A 20,744-nucleotide genomic window follows, 5' to 3' on the forward strand; every position below is an offset into this window, starting at 1 on the left:
AATGGTGAATGTTCAAAAGATACTGTTGCATCAGAACTTTTGACAGAAATCAAAGAGTTCAGAGAAATGGTGCCCAAGAATATGAAAACTACAGTGCTAATATCAATACTTAAATGAAATTGGAAGCCCATTTCCCAACATTTATATTGCTTACAGCATTTTGCTAACCGTGCCAGTGACTGTCGTCTCTGTTGAAAGGAGCTTTTCACGTCTGAAGCTGATCGACATTTATTTCAGGGGCAGCATCTCGCAAGGACGTCTGACTTCTCTTCCATGTTGTCATTGTAACACGCTGTGGTTTCAAAACAGAATTTTGATGATACTGTTGATGAATTTGCTCGTGAAAAAGCAAGAAAAAGGTGTTTTGTGTAAAGTGTGAAAAGCAAAAATCCTTAGTGTCTGTAACTTACAAATCATTTAATGTAATGTGAATATAGAGCACAGTGAAGTGCAGAATACATATAACAGATATCTACGAACGTCATTTGAATTTAAATTTCATAATTCATAGCATTCCAGTACGTATGTTAGCTTTTATTATTAACGTTTTATTAGTTACCATACCTATTACGACTACTACTCCTGTGATTTATCACAATAGGTCTGCTGTAGTAATACTCTTTTGATATACTAGCAGTAAGTCAACGACGAAGTTACAGTTCTTTTAAATGTGGCGTAGGGGTATCGCCTATGTTGAATAAGGGGACAGAAAGGGACTGGGGGAGGGTGTAGTGACAAATGAGGAGGAGCCCCGGGGAGAAGTTTCGCACTGGGCTACGCGCCAGCTAAGGCCTGTCGCGATGTGGGTGTATGTGTTAGTGGAACCAGAGCCTCAGAAAGTTAACAGAGAATGTTCAGTGACTGATAAATTATCGTTTAATATAACAACCAAAGTGTATTTCACATTTCGCGAAAGAAAATCAAAGGTCCAACGGTAAAAAAAGTATATATTTCAGAGGACTTCCCTTTCTCAATTGTGACGAGCTTTGTTACTTCCCAGATCACATTCGACAAGTTCAGGTATCTGTGGACGAGCGTAGTATGGCAGATGTCGATTTGCTATTTTATGGCAACCGTATGAATCCAGGTGCTGCACGTCCGGTGCCTATGATTTGGCCAACAGAACAGGGGACAGTTGTTTTGTCGGTTTAGCAATGAATACTTTTTTTGTTAATGCATCTAATGCTATAAGACGTACGTATAGGTACTACAACATTAGAAAAGCCAAATTTTTATCATTGTTGTACGAGTAATGTTAGAACCTCAATGGAACGAAAAAAAAGTGTCCCTGAAGAGATATACAGCGAAGCAGACCCTCTGCTTGGTAAACAAATAGGTTGCGTAAGCATATTGTGGAGAAAAGTATAAATAGTTGTTGTAAGTGTGAGTGTGGGTGTGAGTGGTGCCTTCAGTCAATAAGTGAGCTAGTTGAACGATCGTGGATTATAGTCACATAATTCGAGCAGCCACTGGGCGGCACGTGACTTAAATTAATTCCTACCCAGAAATTTTCGCGTTCGGATGACTAAATCAGAAGACCCGCCAGGTTAGCCGAGAGCGCGCCGGCGCGGTAGCTCAGCATGTAGAGAGCCGGTTGGCCTCTGTAATAAAAAACTGAGTGGATGGATCAACCACCGAACTAGAACAGGATGTGTTGCGACGTCCACAACGACAATAAACAGCTCTAATGTGCTGCTTCCTGGATTCGGGTAGGGGGCGCGCCGGCCCCGGATCGAATCCGCCCGCCGGATTAACGACGAGGGCCGGTGTGCCGGCCTGTCTGGATGTGGTTTTTAGGCGGTTTTCCACATCCCTCTTGGTGAATACCGGGATGGTCCCCACGTCCCGCCTCATTTACACGATTCACAGACATTTGGAACATATCCATGATTTACATTAGACGCAGACAGATGGGATACTCTGATTCCGTCCCGGGGAGGGGGGGGGGGTACGGGGTGGCGGCAGGAAGGGCATCCGGCCACCCCTTCAAATTAACATGCCATACCCGATTTAACCACGCCAAAACCACGCACAGTGCGGGACAAAGGAGTAAGCCATAGATAGAGGACTAAATCAGAAATGTAGTGACGTTAGTAGTCAAGTAAGTGACGAACATGCTAGAAGACGATAATGAATAGAACAAGCCAGTGCAGGCGCTGCCAAGACGTGTAATGGTTGTTCCACTTAGAGAACCGGCGGTAGGCACGAACTCAGTATCCCTGCAAGGTAGGCCACCATGCGTTGCAGACAACCGGCCTTCACAGTGAAATATACACTCCAGGAAATGGAAAAGAGAACACATTGACACCGGTGTGTCAGACCCACCATACTTGCTCCGGACACTGCGAGAGGGCTGTACAAGCAATAATCACACGCACGGCACAGCGGACACACCAGGAACCGCGGTGTTGGCCAACGAATGGCGCTAGCTGCGCAGCATTTGTGCACCGCCGCCGTCAGTGTCAGCCAGTTTGCCGTGGCATACGGAGCTCCATCGCAGTCTTTAACACTGGTAGCATGCCGCGACAGCGTGGACGTGAACCGTATGTGCAGTTGACGGACTTTGAGCGAGGGCGTATAGTGGGCATGCGGGAGGCCGGGTGGACGTACCGCCGAATTGCTCAACACGTGGGGCGTGAGGTCTCCACAGTACATCGATGTTGTCGCCAGTGTCGGCGGAAGGTGCACGTGCCCGTCGACCTGGGACCGGACCGCAGCGACGCACGGATGCACGCCAAGACCGTAGGATCCTACGCAGTGCCGTAGGGGACCGCACCGCCACTTCCCAGCAAATTAGGGACACTGTTGCTCCTGGGGTATCGGCGAGGACCATTCGCAACCGTCTCCATGAAGCTGGGCTACGGTCCCGCACACCGTTAGGCCGTCTTCCGCTCACGCCCCAACATCGTGCAGCCCGCCTCCAGTGGTGTCGCGACAGGCGTGAATGGAAGGACGAAGGGAGACGTGTCGTCTTCAGCGATGAGAGTCGCTTCTGCCTTGGTGCCAATGATGGTCGCATGCGTGTTTGGCGCCGTGCAGGTGAGCGCCACAATCAGGACTGCATACGACCGAGGCACACAGGGCCAACACCCGGCATCATGGTGTGGGGAGCGATCTCCTACACTGGCCGTACACCACTGGTGATCGTCGAGGGGACACTGAATAGTGCACGGTACATCCAAACCGTCATCGAACCCATCGTTCTACCATTCCTAGACCGGCAAGGGAACTTGCTGTTCCAACAGGACAATGCACGTCCGCATGTAAACCCGTGCCACCCAACGTGCTCTAGAAGGTGTAAGTCAACTACCCTGGCCAGCAAGATCTCCGGATGTGTCCCCCATTGAGCATGTTTGGGACTGGATGAAGCGTCGTCTCACGCGGTCTGCACGTCCAGCACGAACGCTGGTCCAACTGAGGCGCCAGGTGGAAATGGCATGGCAAGCCGTTCCACAGGACTACATCCAGCATCTCTACGATCGTCTCCATGGGAGAATAGCAGCCTGCATTGCTGCGAAAGGTGGATATACACTGTACTAGTGCCGACATTGTGTATACTCTGTTGCCTGTGTCTATGTGCCTGTGGTTCTGTCAGTGTGATCATGTGATGTATCTGACCCCAGGAATGTGTCAATAAAGTTTCCCCTTCCTGGGACAATGAATTCACGGTGTTCTTATTTCAATTTCCAGGAGTGTAGCCGGCCGAAGTGGCCGTGCGGTTAAAGGCGCTGCAGTCTGGAACCGCAAGACCGCTACGGTCGCAGGTTCGAATCCTGCCTCGGGCATGGATGTTTGTGATGTCCTTAGGTTAGTTAGGTTTAACTAGTTCTAAGTTCTAGGGGACTAATGACCTCAGCAGTTGAGTCCCATAGTGCTCAGAGCCATTTGAACCATTTTGAACCAGGAGTGTAAATAGATGGAAATTAAATTTCTGACGACTGCTAAAAATTCTCAACAGCTGTTTCTACTGATATAGTCTGCTAGAATTATGTTCTTTACTTTCTTTCTGAAACTGAAGTTTTGTTTCAAATCTACCCTCTCTTAAAACTTCTTTATTTTCTGTCCTCCGTATCCTAAAGAAGGTGTTGCTCTGACACCTGTGACCACTAGTGTTTTACCACTGATGGCAGCGCCTCCTTCCATTAAAATTTCTGCTACTATTCCATCCGGTTCCCTCTTCCCTCTCGTGTTGAGGTGAAGGCCGTACCTAACTTTGCGCAGGTCCGACTTTGCAACCAGCTGAGGGGCGTACAAACAAGCAGCCTGCGAAACCCTGCTGTTGGGTGCTAAAATGACGTTGGTGCAACAGTCTGCATGCAGCAGTCTACCATAGCTCTGGGTTGGGTTTCGACATGCCGCGGCCCACCGCTGTACTCCTGCAGCTACCTACGCGATATGAGGTGGGCTCCTGCCACAGCATAGCTACCCAGAGCGACTATAAATTCTCCCCGCTCAGCCACAAGCAAGTAGTTGGACTCCCGACTCCAGCCGTGGCCGTGACAATCTCCAAGCCAGCTGACGGCCCAATATGGTGCCGAACAGCTTCAGCCTCAGTAAGCAGCGTCCTCAGATAGGCCTGCTCTTCCCGGGTCTTGAGTTGGTTCCGCCGTGGGTGTCATCGTCTGACACTCTGAGCAGTTCCGAGAATCCTACGTTCAGTACCGGGCGTCAGCACTCCTGACAGGCTGTTTGGAGCTGCTGGCAGTCCAGCATGTCGACCGGCAGGCTGATGCCATCCTTGAGTCAGTAGGGCAGCTTCACCGGTCATCGCTATTTCGCTGTGGCAGCACCCAGCTGCCAAAGCTTGTATTGTATTGTATGTTAACTGGGGACCTAGAAACGACGGAGAGGCTCCGTCCCCGCCGCAGCCACAGTGGTCCACAACCCCACGACGACTACCGCAGTCGACTTCACCCCTCCGCCGCCCCACACCGAACCCAGGGTTATTGTGCGGTTCGGCCCCCGGTGGACCCCCCAGGGAACGTCTCACACCAGACGAGTGTAACCCCTATGTTTGCGTCGTAGAGTAATGGTGGTGTACGCGTACGTGGAGAACTTGTTTGCGCAGCATTCGCCGACATAGTGTAACTGAGGCGGAAGAAGGGGAGCCAGTCAGCATTCGCCGAGGCAGATGGAAAACCGCCTAAAAACCATCCACAGACTGGCCGGTTCACCGGACCTCGACACAGATCCGCCGGACGGATTAGTGCCGGGGACCAGGCGCTCCTTCCCGCCCGGAAAGCCATGCGTTAGACCGCACGGCCAACCGGGCGGGTTTGCCAGTGTTTACACACATGTTGCCACGGGACTTTGTGCGCTACCGGCGTCAGGCCGGGCTTCCACAGGCATGAATTTCTTGCGCGTGTATCCCGCACCACTGTGCTTACATGGAAATTAGCGTTTCTACACGTCGATGCTGGAAATGCCATTCATGCGACTTTCAAGGTGGTGACAAGTGACATTATTCGTACGGGAGTTTAGTAGCTTTTAACCGAAGTGCTTATAGTGACACTGATGAACAAAAAGCGGACACACAAATATTGAATATGGAAATAGACATCTCGTAGGAATAATTTCGGTACATCCAATACGCTAGTAAGGGAGTTATCTGCCGAGGACGACGTTTCGTTCGAAAATAATTTTGGAATGAGCAAAATCGATTTTGAAATCCTTTTGAGCCATATTTCTGGCTCTGTACAAAAGCCTAAGAGGCGTATGTAAGATGTCCTTCCAGCCAGCATTAAATTACAAGCAACACTGAAATACCTGGCAACTGGAGTCACTGAAATATAATATTGCATTCCGGAGAGCAGTATTTTTAAATTTTTATGTTATCTACAATACACTGAAGGTACATCTGAAAGTAAGATATTCATCTCGACAGTTCAGCTTTGTTTATATTTTCAAGGTTAATCAAGGTTCTGATAGGTCACCGGTGTTGTAAATATACGTTTGTTTTACCGCTGAAATACTTAATTTTCTAACCAAACTTTTTACTACTGTGCAAAACAGTCATTACTCAGTGACAGCGCCAATACAAACACTGTTATATATGCATAATATTTTAAAATGGGTCAAGAGCAGTTTTAAATATCTAAAGCCACAAATAAATTTCCATTGTATCGTGATATTTACACTCAATGACTAAAAGAAAAAATTATCATCTCATACAGAAATTAAAAAAAAAAATATCTTCACAGTATTGTCTGTTTAGCAGTAATATGAACCTCAACAATGTCACTCTCTCATTTACAATACTTTTTAATCCAGTTCGTCACTTCAAACGATGATGTCTTACTCTATTACAAGTAAGTGATTATAAAGAGTTACTGAATACTAAGAAGTTGTTCCTGTCGCATTGTTTAAGAACAGTATTTATTTACGTAGTTGAAAACTAAGCCTATTATTCTGGTATGACGTAAATAAACACACTATTCTAGATCTGTAATGTCCGACGAAACAGAGTAGAATGGAGTAGATCCACCTATCGGCAGCTGCTGAAGTTCGTAGGCGATGGTAGGGGAAGCGACATCGTGCAAGAAAGTAGAACGGCTTTCAACTTAGGTAACTTATGCGTATGTTGGCAGGACAGTGTGGAAGTTGGGTGTCTTATGTGTGGAAACACGAAAAAGTCACACGGAGCCACGTAAGGCGAGTAAGGTACGTAGATTAGCGGAACCCCTCCATTTTTAGCCAAAAACTGTCTAACAGAGATGACTATGTGTGCAGGTGCGCTATCGTGGAAGAATCAGTCTACTGTCTGCCACAAATCGGGTCTTTTTTGACGAATACTGTTGCACACACTTCTTAAAATTTCCAAAATTATCTCTCGAATTATTTCAATATCTTCGTCGATTCGGGCAGTTGATGGACGTCTAGAACGAAGTTTGCTATCACTCGACATGTTGCGTTTCTTAAATCGAGCAAACCACTCGTACACATGAGTTTTTCCCATAGCATCATCTTGGTAAGCTGTTTTCAACATCAAAACAGTTTAAGCAACATTTTTACCAAGTAGAAAACTAAATTTCACAGCTGTCGTCGTTCACTTAAACTTGCCATCATAAAAAAACGAAACAAGAACAAAACAAGAAAAAAACAGCGTTAGCAAAATCAGTCACTGCAGATGAACAGAACAAGCCAGGTCGACAACACAAGTGACACTAAACTGGCAATGAGTTGTGCTTGGGTAACCCTCGTAGACCTCTTGTACGGAAATAATTCTGAATAAAGAATGTTGATACTGAATGAGCTTTCCAAACTACCCGCTCGCTCCGGTGTTGGTAAAACGCAACCCAGAGTTCCCACACGTCATTCTGTGGCAGAAGCGGCGTTATTGGCTTCCGGTATCAATGTTGACTGCTGCTCAGCCGTGTATTGCTCAGAAGTGAGGCGCCACCACATTTTGATGCCAGGGAAGCGACTTGGGAGACCTCATACCATTACATGTTGTTGTTGTTGTTGTTGTTGTGGTCTTCAGTCCTGAGACTGGTTTGATGCAGCTCTCCATGCTACTCTATCCTGTGCAAGCTTCTTCTTCTCCCAGTACCTACTGCAACCTATATCCTTCTGAATTTGCTTAGTGTATTCATCTCTTGGTCTCCCTCTACGATTTTTAACCTCCACACTGCCCTCCAATACTAAATTGGTGATGCCTCAACACATGTCCTACCAACCGATCCCTTCTTCTAGTCAAGTTGTGCCACAAACTTCTCCTCTCCCCAATCCTATTAAACAACTCATTAGTTATGTGATCTACCCATCTAATCTTCAGCATTCTTCTGTAGCACCACATTTCAAAAGCTTCTATTTCCTTGTCCAAACTATTTATCATCCATGTTTCACTTCCATACATGACTACACTCCATACAAATACTTTCAGAAATGACTTCCTGACAAATCTATACTCGATGTTAACAAATTTCTCTTCTTCAGAAACGCTTTCCTTGCCATTGCCAGTCTACATTTTATATCCTCTCTACTTCGACCATCATCAGTTATTTTGCTCCCCAAATAGCAAAATTCCTTTACTACTTTAAGTGTCTCATTTCCTAATCTAATTCCCTCAGCATCACCCGACTTAATTCGACTACATTCCATTATCCTCGTTTTGCTTTTGTTGATGTTCATCTTATATCCTCCTTTCAAGACACTATCCATTCCGTTCAACTGCTCTTCCAAGTCCTTTGCTGTCTCTGACAGAATTACAATGTCATCGGCCAACCTCAAAGTTTTTACTTCTTCTCCATGGATTTTAATAGCTACTCCGAATTTTTCTTTTGTTTCCCTAACTGCTTGCTCAATATACAGACTGAATAACATCGGGGAGAGTCTACAACCCTGTCTCACTCCCTTCCCAACCACTGCTTCACTTTTATGCCCCTCGACTCTTATAGCTGCCATCTGCTTTCTGTACAAATTGTAAATAGCCTTTCGCTCCCTGTATTTCACCACTGCCACCTTCAGAATTTGAAAGAGCGTAATCCAGTCAACATTGTCAAAAGCTTTCTCCAAGTCTACAAATGGTAGAAACGTAGGTTTGCCCTTTCTTAATCTAGCTTCTAAAGTAAGTCGTAGGGTCAGTATTGCCTCACGTGTTCCAACATTTCTACGGAATCCAAACTGATCTTCCCCGAGGTCGGCTTCTACCAGTTTTTCCATTCGTCTGTAAATAATTCGCGTTAGTATTTTGCAGCTGTGAAATATTAAACTGATAGTTCGGTAATTTTCACATTTGTCAACACCTGCTTTCTTTTGGATTGGAATTATTATATTCTTCTTGAAGTCTGAGGGTATTTCGCCTGTTTCATACATCTTGCTCACCAGATGGTAGAGTTTCGTCAGGACTGGCTCTCCCAAGGCTGTCAGTAGTTCTAATGGAATGTTGTCTACTCCCGGGGCCTTGTTTCGACTCAGGTCTTTCAGTGCTCTGTGGAACTCTCACGCAGTATTATATCTCCCATTTCATTTTCATCTACATTCTCTTCCATTTCCATAATATTGTCCTCAAGTACGTCGCCCTTGTATAGACCCTCTATATACTCCTTCCACCTTTCTGCTTTCCCTTCTTTGCTTAGAACTGGGTTTCCATCTGAGCTCTTGATATTCATACAAGTGGTTCTCTTTTCTCCAAAGGTCTCTTTTCCTGTAGGCACTATCTATCTTACCCCTCGTGAGATAAGCCTCTAAATCCTTACATTTGTCCTCTAGCCATGCCTGCTTAGCCATTTTGCACTTCCTGTCGATCTCATTTTTGAGACGTTTGTATTCCTTTTTGCCTGCCTCATTTACTGCATTTTTATATTTTCTCCTGTTATCAAATTCAGTATTTCTTCTGTCACCCAAGGATTTGTACTAGCCCTCGTCTTTTTACCTACTTGATCCTCTGCTGCCTTCACTACTTCATCTCTCAAAGCTACCCATTCTTCTTCTACTGTATTTCTTTCCCCCATTCCTGTCAATTGTTCCCTTATGCTCTCCCTGAAACTCTGTACAACTTCTGGTTTAGTCAGTTTACCCAGGTCCCATCTCCTTGAATTCCCACCTTTTTGCAGTTTCTTCAATTTTAATCTACAGGTCATAACCAATAGATTGTGGTCAGAATCCACATCTGCCCCTGGAAATGTCTTACAATTTAAAACCTGGTTCCTAAATCTCTGTCTTACCATTATATAATCTATCTGAAAACTGTCAGTATCTCCAGGCTTCTTCCATGTATACAACCTTCTTTCATGATTCTTGAACCAAGTGTTAGCTATGATTAAGTTGTGCTCTGTGCAAAATTTTACCAGGCGGCTTCCTCTTTCATTTCTTAGCCCCAATCCATATTCACCTACTACGTTTCCTTCTCTCCCTTTTCCTACTGCCGAATTCCAGTCACCCATGACTATTAAATTTTCGTCTCCCTTCACTATCTGAATAATTTCTTTTATTTCATCATACCTTTCTTCAATTTCTTCGCCATCTGCAGAGCTAGTTGGCATATAAACTTGTACTACTGTAGTAGGTGTGGGCTTCGAGTCTATCTTGTCCACAATAATGCGTTCACTATGCTGTTTGTAGTAGCTTACCCGCATTCCTATTTTCCTATTCATTATTAAACCTACTCCTGCATTACCCGTATTTGATTTTGTGTTTATAACCCTGTAGTCACTTGACCAGAAGTCTTGTTCGTCCTTCCACCGAACTTCACTAATTCCCACTATATCTAACTTTAAACTATCCATTTCCCTTTTTAAATTTTCTAACCTACATGCCTGATTAAGGGATCTGACATTTCACTCTCCGATCCGTAGAACGCCAGTTATCTTTCTCCTGATAACGACGTCCTAATGAGTAGTCCCCGCCCGGAGATCCGAATGGGGGACTATTTTACCTCCGGAATATTTTACCCAAGAGGACGCCATTATCATTTAACCATACAGTAAAGCTGCATGCTCTCGGTAAAAATTACGGCCGTAGTTTCCCCTTGCTTCCAACCGTTCGCAGTACCAGCACAGCAAGGCCGCTTTCGTTAGTGTTATAATGCCAGATCAATCAATCATCCAGACTGTTGCCCTTGCAACTACTGAAAAGGCTGCTGCCCCTCTTCAGGAACCACACGTTAGTCTGGCCTCTCAACAGATACCCCTCCGTTGTGGTTGCACCTACGGTACGGATATCTGTATCGCTGAGGCACGCAAGCCTCCCCACCAACGGCAAGGTCCATGGTTCATGGGGGGGGGGGGGGGGGGAGGGGGAGAACGTTACATGTAGTATAAACCTATCTACTGTCAGAATCAACAGGAACCGCGCCAATACGTGATCCTACACAAGACGTAAGCAGCCGTTTCAACCCAAAACCAGCTCTCCCAAGAGCAGGTTCGATATTCCTTGGTCACGGTGTCTCAGAACAGATGCAATCTCAACATCTGTATGTGTTTATGCTGATTCAGTCTTTACCAGACCACACTCTAATCTGTACTGAACCCAGACCTCTGTCAGCACTACTGTCTGGCTCACCCATTGTAACTACGATGACTTTCTTGGTGATATCTTTACAAATTGAGCCTAAATCTTCTGCAGCATGACCCAGAGAAGCATAAGCTTAAGAGTTGGTGACCTATATTCTGATCCTAGGTCATCTTGCAAAAGTTGGTCCACACCTCTAGCATGAGAACTATATAACAAAAATACACTGATGTGCAAAAATTCAGGAGAAGGGTAACTTCCACATGATGTGTCACTGCCAAATGACATAGCTCGATGAAACTTGGACCATAAATAGTTAGAAAGTCACCGCGATTTCTGAAAGACTCGAGGACATTATAAAATGCGGAGAATGGTTCTTAATAGGGTATGTGATGATCAAGGATAGCAATACAGGCTCTGCAACGTGCTCCGATGCTGCCCACAATGTTGATAAGGAGTTCTTGTGGTAGGGCGGTCCATAAGCGTGGATGACAACTGCGGGATTGCTCGATGGGATTTAACTCGGGGAAACGGACATGACAGTCAATTCGTCGAATATTCTCTAGTTACAAGACATTCTCCACCTGCACTGTTCGATGGGTCGCGCATTGTCATCCGTGGAAATTTAGTGCTGATTGCAAACCTGAAAAGATGCACATGAGGAAGCAGTACAGTGTGACTAACGTTGACCGGTCAATGTACCGTGTTCAAAGATTGAGGTCAGTACGCCATTGCAACATTATACCACCTTAAAATTTTATTTTTGTGGGGATCTGTACCCTCTAAACGTTTAATAAAAGAAAACATGATTCGGAGTAGGCTATAATATAGACAATCTACATTTAAATCGTGCGATTAGCTGATTTCGATGACCTGTCATTTTCAAGCATGTTGGTATCACCTTCTTTTGCAGACACTTTTTACTGAAGTATATATATTCGTTAAACTTCAGCATCTTTATCCAAGTACGTCAGTATTGAATTACAGTATTCCATGCCGTACTAGGCAAAGTCTTGTACCAAGGAACCGTAGTCCTTAATATTTGACACAAATCTCAGTTTCATACCTCAACCCGTCCTGTGAAAAAGGAGTCTGAACAGGTGGACAGACAGACGGGCGACAAAGTGATCCGATAACGTTTGCATTTTTATCGGTTGAAGTACAGAACCTTAAAAACGCCGACTAGTCCCAAATGTTTCAATCTATATCAAGCTTACCCTTGGATGCAAAGGAAGAAAGCGAGTACTAAAAAATTCACATACTTACGCATGTACTGCAAGAAGCACAGAGGAGTTCAATTCCTTTTTCAGAACTGCTAAATGGACAAACTAGATAATGGTCTCCGCAGACGGATAAACTAAGAAGACAAACTTAGATTGTTAGAAGGCTGTCCCAACGCTCCACTATGGCGGCAGATATGCAAATGAGACTAGAGCAGTAGCACTACAGAGCAATTAAAGGTACACAACACTACTCTTCCAGACATCTTTGGAAAAGTATCTGTCCATTCACTTTCACGCGAGTACGTGGGAACAACGCAACAAATACCTGATTGATCGGATCAAAAATCTATGGAAGGAAGAAAGTTTGGAGTCTAACGTCCCATCGACGATGAGGTCATTACAGATTGAGCCCAGATTCGGATTAGGGGAGGAAATCGACCGTGCCCTTTTAAAAGGAACCATACCGGCATTTGCCTCAAGTGGTTTACAGAAATCACGGAAAACCTAAATCTGGAGAGCCGGACACATCATCCAGAATGCGAGTCCGGTCTACTAGGCTTCGCGCCACATCGCTCGGTAAAAGCATCTATGGTTTTTGCTACGCTGAGGATGAGTAACGACAACTACGCAAGTAAATGCAAGCACACAGCGGAATACGTGCTGCATCGGCTACTCCCCGTCGATGACCCAGCTACAAATTTACACGAACACACACAAATATAGACCATGTTAGACGAGGAGTACGTCACTGACGCTGTCACGTATCAGTATGTGCGAGAAGAGGTTGTAGTGGCGCTGGCCTCGATAAAGAAAGAGAAAACACCTGGAACCAAAGGTATTCTTGCAACTAGCGCCACAGATCGTACTCTATTTAACACGTGCACTAAATGAAGCATTGCGACTAGGAAGGGTACTTGAATCACGGAAGACGAAGGAAACAGCAATTGTCAAAAAATATGAAGACAAGATATCTCGTAACGTAAGTAATACAGCCGTAGTAGCCCTATAAGAACTTTGGTTGAGGTCGAAGAGCGCCTCCTGTGTAATCAACTGCAGCTACGCAGGGAGCATTATGGACGTACACAGCATCAGTCAAGTTTCAGAAAGGGCTTATACTGGGCGCTGATGACCACGCTGTTTAACGCCCGAAAACCTCAAACCACACACACAGAAAGGGCTTATCGACTGACGTCATAATAGAGGCACTCAAGATAGTAGGAATACTTGCGAGATTACTGCAAGAGACGAGATGTGGAGTGGCCTATGGAATACCGACAGGTGATTAAACGAGCAGCAGGGGGATGCCTGCAGGAATCCATTAGTGGACCTATCTTCCAGCATCTGACGATAGAACTAATACTCAGTCTGACGCTCGGTGACATTGATGAGAAGAGTTCGTGGCGAACGCCAGCTATTTTCTAGCAGTAGTTCCTGCAAACTCAAGAGGCGCTTTGCAGAACAAATCCGACAGAGATGAAATGAGGATGTGATGCAAAAGAAAGAAACTGATTATAGCAGGGCACAAAACTATCTGCACTGCCTGGTAAAAGAAGTGAAGTACCAAGAAGGCTAGGAGGAAACGAAATGAAACTTAATGGGTTGAGAGGGTATGTTATGTTATTTCGGTGATAATACCGAATCCAGAATTACGAAGAACTTGGCAGTATGAGCCCAGTTATCAGTACGACGTTGCACTCCCTCTGGTCTACACTCCTGGAAATTGAAATAAGAACACCGTGAATTCATTGTCCCAGGAAGGGGAAACTTTATTGACACATTCCTGGGGTCAGATACATCACATGATCACACTGACAGAACCACAGGCACATAGACACAGGCAACAGAGCATGCACAATGTCGGCACTAGTACAGTGTATATCCACCTTTCGCAGCAATGCAGGCTGCTATTCTCCCATGGAGACGATCGTAGAGATGCTGGATGTAGTCCTGTGGAACGGCTTGCCATGCCATTTCCACCTGGCGCCTCAGTTGGACCAGCGTTCGTGCTGGACGTGCAGACCGCGTGAGACGACGCTTCATCCAGTCCCAAACATGCTCAATGGGGGACACATCCGGAGATCTTGCTGGCCAGGGTAGTTGACTTACACCTTCTAGAGCACGTTGGGTGGCACGGGATACATGCGGACGTGCATTGTCCTGTTGGAACAGCAAGTTCCCTTGCCGGTCTAGGAATGGTAGAACGATGGGTTCGATGACGGTTTGGATGTACCGTGCACTATTCAGTGTCCCCTCGACGATCACCAGTGGTGTACGGCCAGTGTAGGAGATCGCTCCCCACACCATGATGCCGGGTGTTGGCCCTGTGTGTCTCGGTCGTATGCAGTCCTGATTGTGGCGCTCACCTGCACGGCGCCAAACACGCATACGACCATCATTGGCACCAAGGCAGAAGCGACTCTCATCGCTGAAGACGACACGTCTCCATTCGTCCCTCCATTCACGCCTGTCGCGACACCACTGGAGGCGGGCTGCACGATGTTGTGGCGTGAGCGGAAGACGGCCTAACGGTGTGCGGGACCGTAGCCCAGCTTCATGGAGACGGTTGCGAATGGTCCTCGCCGATACCCCAGGAGCAACAGTGTCCCTAATTTGCTGGGAAGTGGCGGTGCGGTCCCCTACGGCACTGCGTAGGATCCTACGGTCTTGGCGTGCATCCGTGCGTCGCTGCGGTCCGGTCCCAGGTCGACGGGCACGTGCACCTTCCGCCGACCACTGGCGACAACATCGATGTACTGTGGAGACCTCACGCCCCACGTGTTGAGCAATTCGGCGGTACGTCCACCCGGCCTCCCGCATGCCCACTATACGCCCTCGCTCAAAGTCCGTCAACTGCACATACGGTTCACGTCCACGCTGTCGCGGCATGCTACCAGTGTTAAAGACTGCGATGGAGCTCCGTATGCCACGGCAAACTGGCTGACACTGACGGCGGCGGTGCACAAATGCTGCGCAGCTAGCGCCATTCGACGGCCAACACCGCGGTTCCTGGTGTGTCCGCTGTGCCGTGCGTGTGATCATTGCTTGTACAGCCCTCTCGCAGTGTCCGGAGCAAGTATGGTGGGTCTGACACACCGGTGTCAATGTGTTCTTTTTTCCATTTCCAGGAGTGTATATGCATGCATTGATTCGGTTGGAAACGCAAAGCTACTGTGCGCTAAAGAAGTAAGGGATTCTGAAATTAAACTTACTATTATGAGCGTATAAGAGCAGTTCAAGCAGCTCGTCCACTGGTTGGCATTATGATGTCCTTATGATGCCACTTCGCATTCTTCCTTGTTTGATATTTCAGCATAAGGTAGTGGCTGGATTCAAGTGATATCTTAATAAGCTGAGTTTTGAAAGGGCAGTCCGCAGCGTACTGTCAGTCAGCGTTTTCTATTTCTTGATTAACAATGACCAGAGTCAGAGGAGATGGCTTACATCTGGATGCTTCTATCATTTCCTTGAAATCTTTAGGTGTTTTCACAGCCACCCACAGAGAATGTAATTTTGATCTTCTTCAGGCCACTAATTTGATTGATATTTACATAATCAATTAAGGGAATAGTTCTTAGTATGACCACCAGCAGAATCTTAAAATATACAGGGTATCCCAAGAGGAATACTCAGTATTCAGGGATACGAGCCGGCCGGTGGGGCCGAGCGGTTCTAGGCGCTTGAGTCTGGAACCGCGCGACCGCTACAGTCGCAGGTTAGAATCCTGCCTCGGACATGGATGTGTGTGATGTCCTTAGGTTACTTACCTTTAAGTAGTTCTACGTTCTAGGGCACTGATGACCTCTGATGTTAAGTCCCATAGTGCTCAGAGCCATTTGAGCCAAGGGATACGATAAGAACGATATGGAAGCAAGAAAATCAGGTGATCAGAGCTATGAACACTTTTCACTTCGCTACTACGAAACATCTTTTCTAAATCAAATGGCGCTGAGCACTGTGGGACTCAACTTCTGGGGTCACCAGTCCCCTAGAACGTAGAACCATGCACTTAAACCTAACTAACCTAAGGACATCACACACACCCATTCGAACCTGCGATCGTAGCGATCGCGCGGTTCCAGACTGTACCGCCTAGAACAGCTCGACCACACGGCCGGCACATCTCTTCTACTGATGAAGTGCTGTTAGCCCATAGTGTGCATTTTAGAGCCCATGTTTATTAGACTACTTGCTTCGAACGATCATACGTGTCGTCATATAGCTGAAAATTCACCATTCCTGGAACATCCTGTAAAGGGCTCTTCAGTGTCCTCATCCAAGGCATGAGTAATGAATTGAAAATAGAATGACGCCACTTCATTTGTGCTCTTTTACACAATAAACATAAAAAATATTCGCTTCTCCCAAGAACATGCATGCTGAAAGAATACATAAAAAGTTACCACTTAAAGTAAACGTCATCGGTTGCTATATTTGGCAGGGATATATTTTTTGCAAAGTCTATGCAGATAGCCAGATTCTTTTAGCTTTTACTTACCTACAATTTACTGGGCGACGGGGGTGGGGGGGTGGGGGGGAACGCCCAAGTATTGTATTTGCTCTGCCCTCTCATGTACGGATGTATAGCAATTGACCTTCCGGCTTCCTTCCCCTAAAAAAACCTGTTTTACATGGTTCCTAACCCTTACAGCAAAACTTAGAGCACTAATATCTGTTGAGTCGTTTGGTTATTCCCCAGTTTTAGTCTCTCAGCAAATGAGTATGGTCAGTCTGAACCGAGCTGTAACAATAACTCAGTTTCGAAAGAAAAGTGGCTCAAATGTTTCTTTTCCCCCTGACCATTTACGGTACGTGAAATTCAGAACTTAAATATCAGTCTCACAAAGCGATTCTCAAAAATGCTCGAGAAAATTGAGTTGGAATTTTTCGAAAGTCTTTAATACCCTAAAGTATAGCCGATTTTATAAAAGATCGATAATTAAGAATTTATATATAAAACTTTGAACATAGCTGCTAAGGTTCAGTGACAGTGTCAGAATTATATTAGAACAAATAAGCCCTCGGTCACAAACATTAAATCAAAATTGACCAGGTTTCGACGCTTCTATGAGCGTCGTCTTCAGAATTAGACTAACTGTTCTAACACATTATGTATATGATACATTAATAAAATTAAAGTTTGTACCGACTGGAAAAAGATGCAGTACTTACAAGTCACATATTAAAAAAGATCTAAGCCGGAAAGGCGACGTCATGAATAGTTGTAAGAAAGATGGCGAGCCGCTAAGGGCTGCTCGTACTTTAGTGAACAAGGATTGCAACAAGACTGAGGTGCCCACGTTAGAAAGTGTGGGCAAGTAAACATGATGTTGCTACGAGCGCCATCTACTAGCCGCAGAAACAACTAGGCTACTGTACATTCAAAATTAGACACATGAAATTGTGATGCAGCTGATTCAGGCATAACGTAAGCACTAATGATAATAGGCTGAAGTTACATATTTATCGCCGGCCGCGGTGGTCTAGCGGTTCTAGGCGCTCAGTCCGGAGCCGCGCGACTGCTACGGTCGCAGGTTCGAATCCTGCCTCGGGCATGGATGTGTGTGATGTTCTTAGGTTAGTTAGGTTTAAGTAGTTCTAAGTTCTATGGGACTTATGACCTCAGCAGTTGAGTCCCATAGTGCTCAGAGCCATTTGAACCATTTGAACATATTTATCTGCTGTAAACAGAGATATATTTTGTAATGTAAAAAACCGTTAGTTATGACAAGAAAACAGCTAAGATGTAACAGGAAAACAGCATTTCGGTAAACTGCATGAGGAAATCTGAATCAAAGATCAAGCAATGGCTTTATACAATCGAAAAAGTTTTTATTTCGCAGCTGCAGCTGTTCGTTGAGAATGAGGCCATCATGACGAGAGAGATGTTTGAAAATCTCCAATTCCTCTAAAACATCTAACCTACGCCCCTTCTTTTCGGTATGCAGAATATTGTTATCGCCTATGGCTTTAGGCACGAGTCCAATAATTAAGAGCTGATCGGCAAGGATGAATTTAGGGGACTGGCGCCGTTCTTTCTCAAAAGATGTTCTTTATATCTGATGATGAAAGCACCTCCAGTTTGCCCTATATAATAGGAGGAGCAGGTATCGCAGATGATCTTATAAACGCCAGAACTTTTTGTAGGGGAGCGAATGGATTTCAAATTATGAATGAAGTTTCTCTTTAGATTATTATTAGTAGAGAAGGCAACATTGCAGTTGTATTTGTTGCGAAGCATGCGCTGAATCTGACAGGAAATGGGTCCTATGAAAGGAATAGAAAAACGTTTTTTTGGGTTAATTTCAGTGCATGAGGTGTTGAACGTGGTAGTTCTTGCAGTTTTCTTTTTTAGAATATCGTCCACTATGTTAGGCGTATATTCATTATTGACTGCTATGGTTTTAAGTAAATTAACCTCCTCATTAAATTTTCTGTTGAAAGTGGTATAGAGGTGGCTCGGTGGACGGCAGAGTGAAAAAAGGCCATTTTTTGAGACTGTGGATGAAAAGAGGAAGCAGGCACGATTTGGTCAGTATACGTTCATTTCGAAAAATATTGAAAGTGATGTTATTGTCTTCTATTGTAAACGTCAAGTCTAAATAACGTAATTGGCGGTTTTCGTTTTCGAGTTCAATAGTGAAAGAAATTTTTTCATGGAGGTCGTTAAAATGTTTAAATATATGATCAATTCTGTCAGCGGATCCGTTATAGATAACTAGAATATCATCAACGTATCTTGTGTAAGAAAGGATACCTAGTGAAGCGGCTGAGACACGGTTAAACAGCTTTTTTTCCAATGAATTGATAAAGATGTCGGCAAGGATGCCGGTTAAAGGGTTGCCTGTAGCGAGCCCATCAGACTGCTGGTACAGTTTTTCGTTGAATTCAAAGTACTTGTACTTGGCAACGACATTAATGAGATTCATAAAATCGGTAATCTGTTAATCTGATAGATCTTTTCTAAATTGACGTAAATTTTCTTCCACAATGATGAGCGTCTCATGTTCAAATTTTAATTTTATTAATGTATTATATACCTAATATGTTTTAGAACAGTTAGTCTAATTCTGAAGACGATGCTCATAGTAGCGTCGAAACCTGGTCAATTTTGACTTAATATTTGTAACCGAGGGCTTATTTGTTCCAATATAAGAATTTATATTTTCAATGAAGCTAAATTTTTGTGTGTGATATGTAATTAGAAATAAGAGGACGTAAATTTTTCATAAAACTACAATTAAATGTGTGTTAATTAGCATATCTGATTACTTTTATATTTAAATGACGTAGGTACTCATACTTAACGGGAAAAACCTAAAACATAACGAGCGAAACAAAAAGCTTACTTCTGACACATCGGCAGCCACTGCCGAGCGCTCGGATGATTCCCTCTACGCCCGTATCCCCTCTCAGCTGACCCTCTGAAAGGAACGAATTCTGGCAGCTGGAAACGCAGTAGTCAGTAATCGGTTTTGACATGTCCTGCCATAAAACGGCATGTGATGGAGCAAACACGTCGCATTCTTTCGATGTCAAATATCTTGCGAGACCTGAAACAAGAGCACAATTAGCAAACTTTGAACTTTTCTCATAAAAAACTGTACACAATAAAAATAATTCATAATAGCATTCAAGAAATGTATTCAAATTCTGTATATAAAGACTGCAATAAGTATGCACTGAATGGGTCAAACTGCAACACTCACAAGTTTTGACGCTACAATATTGATCTTTGACACGCTAGAGTAGAAAGTGCCACATAAACAGAAAAAAATCTGTAAGTTCCGCACGTTTTCTAATTAATAATATAAAAGCCGACTTTCTTTTTTCATATGTGTGAGATCACGTATGTTAGATAAATTCCCATAAAAAATTTAGATTCAAGCATGATTAACTAATCATGCAGTTCGTGTTGTTCCTCTTTTATATTCTACTGATGGCATCAAAACTTATGCGTGTGATATATTGGGTATTTCGACTTTAAGCGCAGCTAAAAAGGTAATTAGTACTATATAATCATTTGTACACCGCATTTGCGTCTTCCACAAACGTTGACTGTAATATCCTACCTAGGTCAGACAATCGCTTACCTCATTTCAGTGTAAATCTCCATGAATAAAGCGATATATATAAATTTAATTTTTTAAGTTGACGAGTGCCGTGCATAATGCACTTTGTAGCAACTCGACAATTTTGAGCTATAGTTATGCATTCTGCAAATTTTGCCAACTACATCTGGTTTGGAAATCGTTTACCTTTAAATGCAGTGTGATTACTTATATAATCAGTCGAATATTTCTATCCTATTCCCTTGTTGGCTGGTTTGGTCTAAGGATGTTTTTGAAAGTTTAACGTGAGCAATGTTCTTATGAAATCGACTACAATGGCGTAATAGAATTTTTGCGCATATTAAAACTGTCATATGTAGTAACATTTAGTTTCCCATTTCAACAACAGACAAAGTATGTTGGAGACTCGAAGTTCCGAGTAGCTATGGGTAGTCAGTAAATTTTTTCACGGGCTTTCGCTTGTTACAAAGAAAGTCACTTGCTTGGGCATTATTCGCTGCAG

General features: G+C 44.4%; 1 protein-coding gene across 1 annotated transcript in view; it reads right to left on the bottom strand.

Moving 5' to 3' along the window:
* The window catches only part of LOC126249183 (inactive phospholipase C-like protein 2), a 703,636-nt gene that overhangs the window by 206,062 nt on the left and 476,830 nt on the right, over positions 1 to 20,744 (bottom strand). Inside the window, exon 8 of the mRNA XM_049950838.1 lies at positions 19,520 to 19,723. Within this exon, the coding sequence (XP_049806795.1) occupies positions 19,520 to 19,723 (204 nt within the window). The remainder of the gene's footprint in view (positions 1 to 19,519; positions 19,724 to 20,744) is intronic.

This window comes from Schistocerca nitens, chromosome 3 (assembly GCF_023898315.1).
Source record: "Schistocerca nitens isolate TAMUIC-IGC-003100 chromosome 3, iqSchNite1.1, whole genome shotgun sequence".
Lineage (NCBI taxonomy): Eukaryota > Metazoa > Arthropoda > Insecta > Orthoptera > Acrididae > Schistocerca > Schistocerca nitens.